The following is a 7,195-nucleotide window of genomic DNA, read 5'->3' on the forward strand; positions in this document are numbered from 1 at the left end:
ATTTTAAACTTAGAGCTGTGAGGACAGCCAAACGTCATTGCTTGTTGCTACATATCTGAACTGGCCTGGAATGTGCTTATTTTAAAGATTTCTTATTTTTTAAATTATGTGTATTCATGTATGTCTATGCATGGGTATGTGCAAAAGAGTGTAGGTGCCTTCAGAGGCCACAGGATCTCCTAAAGCTTGAGTTTTAGGTGATTGTGAATCACCCGTGAGGGTGTTCGAGTTCTTGGCAGAGCAGTGTGTCCCCAGAACTGATGCGCTATCTCTAGTCCAAGTGTTTACTTCTCTGTAGTTGGATGTCATCAGTCCATGACCACGTCCAGTGCTCCTTTGCTTCGTCCAAGTCTGTCATTCTTACCAACACAATGATTTCTTTCTCCAATTTATTTTTTGGCCTAAACCATCCAGTCATCACCAACACACTGATAGATCACAATACATCTTCTAAGCACTCTGTCTCCCGAGAGAGCTAGGATTAAAGGCATGTGTCACCACACTTGGCTGGATTTTAAATTTCTTAAAGACAAAGATGACAGGCTTTAGCCTGTCCAGGTCCCAAGAGATTTACCTACCTTTGATACAGGTACTCAAAGATGTTGGTAGAATAAGAGAACTCTGCTTGTTTATTCAGAGACAAGGTCTCTATGTAGCCTTGGCAGGCCTAGAACTGGCTATGCAGACCACGCTAGTATAAAACTTGTGATCATCTTGCCTCAGACTAAATGTTGGGATTATAGGTATAGGCTACCATACCTGCAAGATTTTTTTCTTTTACATTTTTATTTTGGAGCAGAGCAAACAGATGTATTAAAGAAAAGAAAGAACTCAAAAATGTTATAGGAGTTCCAGGGGAAGAATACCCAAATTTTGCATTAGTACGGCTTATTTCTAGAAGATGTGATGACAAACCTGGTGCACAGCACACACCTATTAATCCCAGCACTTCAGAGGATGAAACAGGAGGAACAGGAGTTCAAGGTCATCCTCAGCTGAACAGTGAGTTTGAGGAAAGCCTGGGCAGTAAGAGACGCTGTCTCCAAAAACAAACGAATGAACAGGCACAGAAAAAAAAGACATCGACAACAGTGAATTTCAAAAACGAAGGGAAAAAACCCCAAATGCTACAGGATATACATTTGTGGTATACATTTGTGATTAGCTACAGTAAGAGGAAAAGAAAACAGAGGGGGTCCATGGGGGTCTGCAGAGCCGAGGACAGTGAACACGCGACAGAAGCTGACCGCCACCCCATTCTGTCTGTCATTTTGACAAGCTGTGGAGAGTAATGTCTATGGACAATGTAAAGAGAGGAAATTATTTGTTTGCTTTTTATATTTGTTTTTATGAGATAGGGCCTCACTTTGTAGCCCAGGCTGGCCTTGAACTCATCCTTCCTCAGCCTCCTGAGCAACAAGGTTACAGGGGTGCGCTACCAGGCCCATCAAGACAGGAAACTATCAAATTCGAACCTTTCTGATCACAAGATAAATATCTTATTTTCAGTAGATAGAATTCAATCAACAGTTCATTTAATTTTAAATTTAATGTGAAACTTAGCATTTGTTCTATTTCCATTGGATGACACTGGAGTGCTGCCTATGACATAAGTTCACATTACTAACAAACCTTGCTCAGTCCTCCTCAGGTCAGAGGAGACCATCCTTTGCCCATTTCGATGGGGTCTCCTTAGGCCTTTCAGAGGTGAGTAAATATTTTAATTTAGCAGAATTCTTCTCAATGAGAACATTACATTAACCAGTACTACCAATACAGTCTCCCCTTTACATGCCCCACTAACACCTCGGGAAGCATGCAGCGAGGGGAGCGTATACCTCTTGGAGATTTCTGGTTTTACTCCTCCTCTCTTCTTACCGTTACTAGACATCGACACATGTTTGCGTAAGCCACAGAGAAACTGGGTTCATCAATAGCCTTCTCAAAGACCAGATCAATGACTCCTTTCAGCCGCTCCTCTGTGTCAACAGTAAGTCCTGACACTTGCTTCATCAGCTGGTTGAACATCTGTGGTGTCAGTTTATTTAAGATACTTCGAACTTTTCTGAAAAGCTCCTAAGGGGTTTAAAAGAAAATAGAGCATTAGGGTAACTGGTGAAATGCCGTTTTGGGCGAGGAAGTAAAAAATACACATTATAGTTTGAATTCAAATTATTAACAAGATGTGTGAACTAGAGAGAAAAAAATAATTAAACCCATCATTTAAAAAAGTAAATAAAAAATTACAGCACCTTTCTCTGACTACTGAGAATTTTTAAGAACAAATTACTCTAGTCCCACTTAAAGGTCAGGAATATCCTCTTCATGGTTCTTTCTTTTCCTTTTCCTTTGGCACCAGGGCTTCGAGCATACCACTCGGTTCTACTACCGAACAGCCTGTTTGGGTAATTTCTAAGGTGAGCGAGACAAAGAGTATTTAAAACTTCACAATCGCAGACGTGCTAGGAGGGTCTGAGTCTGACACCAGCCTATTCTACACATTGAGTGCCAAGCCAGTCACAGCTGCAAGGAAGAAAGAGGGTACAGTTTAAGAGGCCGGGCTGAGCAGCAATGCCTAGAATGCTTAGCCTGACCTCTGCTAGTCAACACCACAGGGGAGGGAGCCCATTTGTGTAAAACATCAAAGAAAAAGAAAAATGCACACAACAAAAAGGAAGAAACAAAATTCTATTCACAGATGACGTCTATTAAAAAAAAAAAAAATCCCAGGGCTAGAGAGATGGTTCAGCAGTTAAGAGCACTGGCTACTCTTACAGAGGAACCAAGTTCGAATCCTAGCACCCACATGGCAGCTAACAACTGTCCATAACTTCAGGTCCAGAGGATCAGATGCCCTCCTCTGACCTCTGCGGGCATTGCATGACACAGGTACACTCACATACATGCAGGGAGTACACTCATACACATTAAAAAAAAAAAAATTTAATTCCAAGGTCTCTACAGAAGGAGCTACCAGAATAGTTTAGTAACTGCAGGACGCAAAGTCAAACTGCAAAAGGAGAATTCTATTTCTCTTTTTTGTGAGACAGTATTTTGATATAGAGCCTAGGCAGGCCTGGAACTTGCAATCCTGCCTCATCCTTCTGAGGGCCAGGACTGCAGGCATTGTACAATGTGTGTAGCTAGGATAAACACAGTTAGAAGACATCAATTACAATGTACAGCCATCAACTCAATTCTACATTAGCAATGAATAAATGTAGTAATATTCTCAAGTGCTACTGACAATAGACCAAAAGCCACATATATTTACCAATCAATCTACAGCGTGTTTCTAATAACCACTATAAATCACTGATGAAAGAAACCAAAGCCCTAAATAGAGATTCATTGTTGTTATAAAGTTTTCCCAAGTGATCTACAGATTTAGCATGGTTCAAATCAAAATTCTAGTAGGGCTTTTTGTGTTGTGTTTTGGTAGAAAACAAGAAGTTAATTCCATAATTTGAATGAAAAGACAAAAAAAAAATTACAAGAGCCTGAACAATTTTGAAAAAAGGATGCATACAAATAAATACAAGGCAACTTCAGCTTTCACAATACAGCGATTGTACAAAGCAGAGTGTGGTTAGCCAAGATGAGGCACGTGGCTCAATGGGACAATGCAGAATCTAGACACAGACTTACAACAGATCTTCAACAAAAACACAAGAAATTCAATGGAAAAAGGACAATCTTATCAGTAAACCAGGAGGAACAAATGACATTGCTGATCCCTGCCTTGTACCTTACAAAACTCAACTAAAATTGTATCACAGAATGAAACATAAAACTGAAATACCCAGCATTCGGAGGTGGAGACAGGAGGACTACAAATTCCAGACCAGCCTGACATGCACAGCAAGCCCCTGTCTAAAACCACAACAGCTTGGCTGTGGTTCGGTGGGTAGAGCATTTTCCTGGCATGTACAAGGCTGCCTCAGGATGCTGTGGTGTCACAGAGGAGATTGGAGACTCAGAGACCCCACAGTTGGACCACAGCAGTGCAGTGGACGAGGTCCAGATACATCCCAAGGCAATCATTTTCCAAGTTTTCTACAAGTGTTTCAAGGAACTGATGTTTAACAATATGAGAAGAATATAGTTATTGGAGGTCATTTATAATCCTTTACTATAGTGACAAGAATCAAAGTCAAGAGTAAAGGAGCTTTCTGTTAGGGCAATCAAAAATAACTTTTTACTGTACCACAAAAGCAACAGGTAACATGGGTGTGGTGGTTTAAATGAGGCTGTCCTCCTGAGGCTCCAAGTATTTGGACATTTTGTGCCCAATTGGGGGCACTGTTTTGGGTCTTAGAAGGTGTGGCCATGCTGGAGGAAGCACATCACTGGGGGCAGGCTTAGAGGTCTTAAGCCTTGCCAGATCTCCAGTCACTCTGTGCTTCCTGTGCCTGCTTGAAGATGTGAGAGCTTAGTTTCTGCTCCTCCTCCAGCTACCTCTGCCACCTTGATGGACTGACTCTTGCCCCTTTGGAAGTGTAAGCTAAATAAACTCTTTTACGACTTCTGTTGGAAACGGTGTTTTATCACAGTAACAGAAAAATAACTAAGACACATGGCGTAACTGTCAGGTAAGCACAGAGGAGTGGAGCCACATGGTTTGCATTTAGATTTTAAAAAAGTTAGCTGGGTATGGTGGCGCACGCCTGTAGTCCCAGCACTTGGGAGGCAGAGGCAGGTGGATCTCTGTGAGTTCAAGGCCACCCTGGTCTACATAGTGAGTTCCAGGGAGGCTGGGGCTACAGGGAGACCTTGTTTCAAAAAGATTAAAAAAAAAAAAAAAAAAAAAAAAAGTTAACAGAAAGAGAACATATGGGTTGTGAAAAAGTTTACTGTTTCTCCAATCGACTTACTTTTCTACCCACTAAAGAAAATGTAATCAATGGTATCTCATGTCATGGTAATTATTCTATGTTCCTGAGATAAGAATCAAGGTTGGGACTAGTTCTGCTTCATGGAGTGCACAGAAGGGAAAAGATTACAAGCTAGCAACTCTGACACTGAAGGCAAATGATTTGTTGAAGTTTCAGTATCCTCAAATGTAAAAAAGGATGCAATATTCATTTCCTCTTCACAGTGTAGCACAAATCTACACACAGAAACACGTACAATGAGGATCTAATCAGAACTCACAAGTGCTTTTACAGGGCATGTGGGGCCCTAGTTATCCTTAAGTGTGCCTCTGGAAGGTGAGATAGAGAAATTGTAGATTTTTATTGTGGTGATTTTTTTTTTTTTTGGTCTTTTTGAGACAGGGGTCGCTGTAGCCCCAGCTGGTCTGGAACTCACTATGTAGACCAGGCTGGCCTTGAACTCACAGAGATCACCTGCTTCTGCCTCCCGAGTGCTGGGACTAAAGGCATGCGCCACCATGCCTGGCTTTACTGTGGTGGTTTGTAAAGGGTGAGATATGATGAAATGAGATGGAAGGCAGTTTAGGGAGTCAATTCATGAATGTGGAAGAGGAGGTACTCTGGGGGCAATCAGTGGTGAGATGAAAAAAAGCAAAATAGCAAAGCCCATTACAGTAGCAGTTTCTGATGGTAGGTAGCAGTTTTGGCCTTCTCTAAGTGACTACATTCCCCATGACCCCCACTCCCAAGGTTGCAAGTTGTGCTTGGCAGTAGCTTTGCCTGTGTTGGGCTTATGTTGGAGACAGGGAGGTATCTGTCACTTGCAGGTCCCGGTCTTGGGAGAATTGTACCTTCACCTGTGCCCTACAGAAAATGTAAATCACCTAACTGAACTTCTAGAGATTATAAAAAAGTCTAGAATTTTTTTTTTTTTTTTTTGGTCTTTTTGAGACAGGGTCTCCCTGTAGCACCAGCTGTCCTGGAACTCACTATGTAGACCAGGCTAGTCTTGAACTCACAGAAATCTGCCTGCCTCTGCCTCCCAAGTGCTGGGATTAAAGGCATGCACCACCATGCCAGGCAAAAGTCTAGAAGCTTAAAAAAAATTTTAAATTATGTGTATTTGTGTGTGTGGGGGGGTGGCGATATAGACATGCAAGTATAGTGCCTCCAGAAGAGCATGTCAGATCACACGGAACTAGAATTACAGGTAGCTATCAGCCATCAGATACGAGTGCTGGGAGCCAAACTGAGGCCCTCTGCAATAGCAGTACTCTGAACCACTGATCCCTCTCCAGCCCCAACAAGGTTTTTTGAAGTAGGATACTTCCTGAATGGCTTGGTACGAACAACATTGTTGGCAAGTTTATTCATCTATCTGAATATCTAACCTTATAAAGTTGTGTGTTGATAATGACTTAAGAGCTGCCTAATAGCATCAGTATTCAGGACACTTGACATGCTCCAGGAATGATATGGAATGCTAAATACATCATAACAACAGGCTCTGAAGTAGCTTTTTAATTTTTCTTCTTGAGACAGGGGTTCCCTGTAGCCCCAGTTGGCCTAGAACTTGCTGCACAGACCAGGCTGGCCTCGAACTCACAGAGAAATGCCGGCCTATGCTGGGATTAAAGGCATGAGCCACCACACCCAGCCTGAGATAGCTATTATTTTGAGTGTTTTGCCCACATGTATGTTAGTGTACTACATGTGTGCAATGACCACGGAGTACAGAAGAGGGTGCTGGATCCCCTGGAACTAGAGTTAAGGATGGTTGTTTGCTACCATATGGGTGCTGGAAATTGAACTCAGGTCTTCTGGAAGAAAAGTAAGTGCTCTTAACAGCTGAGCTATCCCTCTAGTCTAAGGTAGCTCTTTTTATCTTCATTCTATACTTGAGATTAAGAACCTGCCTAAAAGAGCCAGTACTGTCTCTTCAACTGGATCTTTCGACTCCTGCACTAAACTATTCCTGGTAAGATAAAAGATACATTAAAAAAAATCAGAGAGTGAAGAGTTGGATTGTACTTGGACTCCAGCTCAGCTGCAAAAACAAAGAGCAACAGTTTGAGTGGCCTAAAGCAGACATCCCAAGGAGACAGGAGAGGCAGCAGGGCAAGGAGGTAGCAGTGCACACACACAGCAAAAACCAACCCATCTCCATGTGAACTGACAAGACAAAGGAACATTCAATTTAATCTGAGGAGTTCTGTAAAAGGCTACACAAAAACCACAGTCATTTATTTCAAAGTTCCCAAAACAGGATGGAGGTCCTCTAACCTCCACACACACAGGTATCCCATATATATATATATATA

General features: G+C 42.0%; 1 protein-coding gene across 17 annotated transcripts in view; it reads right to left on the bottom strand.

Annotated features, from left to right (window-relative positions):
• The window catches only part of Eif4g3 (eukaryotic translation initiation factor 4 gamma 3), a 327,817-nt gene that overhangs the window by 64,944 nt on the left and 255,678 nt on the right, over nucleotides 1-7,195 (bottom strand). For all 17 annotated transcript variants that reach the window (XM_029566179.1, XM_008838616.3, XM_029566184.1 and 14 more), the window contains one exon: nucleotides 1,879-2,076. In XM_029566179.1, coding sequence (XP_029422039.1) covers nucleotides 1,879-2,076 — 198 coding nt within the window. The remainder of the gene's footprint in view (nucleotides 1-1,878; nucleotides 2,077-7,195) is intronic.

Source organism: Nannospalax galili, unplaced genomic scaffold (genome assembly GCF_000622305.1).
Source record: "Nannospalax galili isolate Female #2095 unplaced genomic scaffold, S.galili_v1.0 scaffold2019, whole genome shotgun sequence".
In the NCBI taxonomy this organism is placed as follows: domain Eukaryota; kingdom Metazoa; phylum Chordata; class Mammalia; order Rodentia; family Spalacidae; genus Nannospalax; species Nannospalax galili.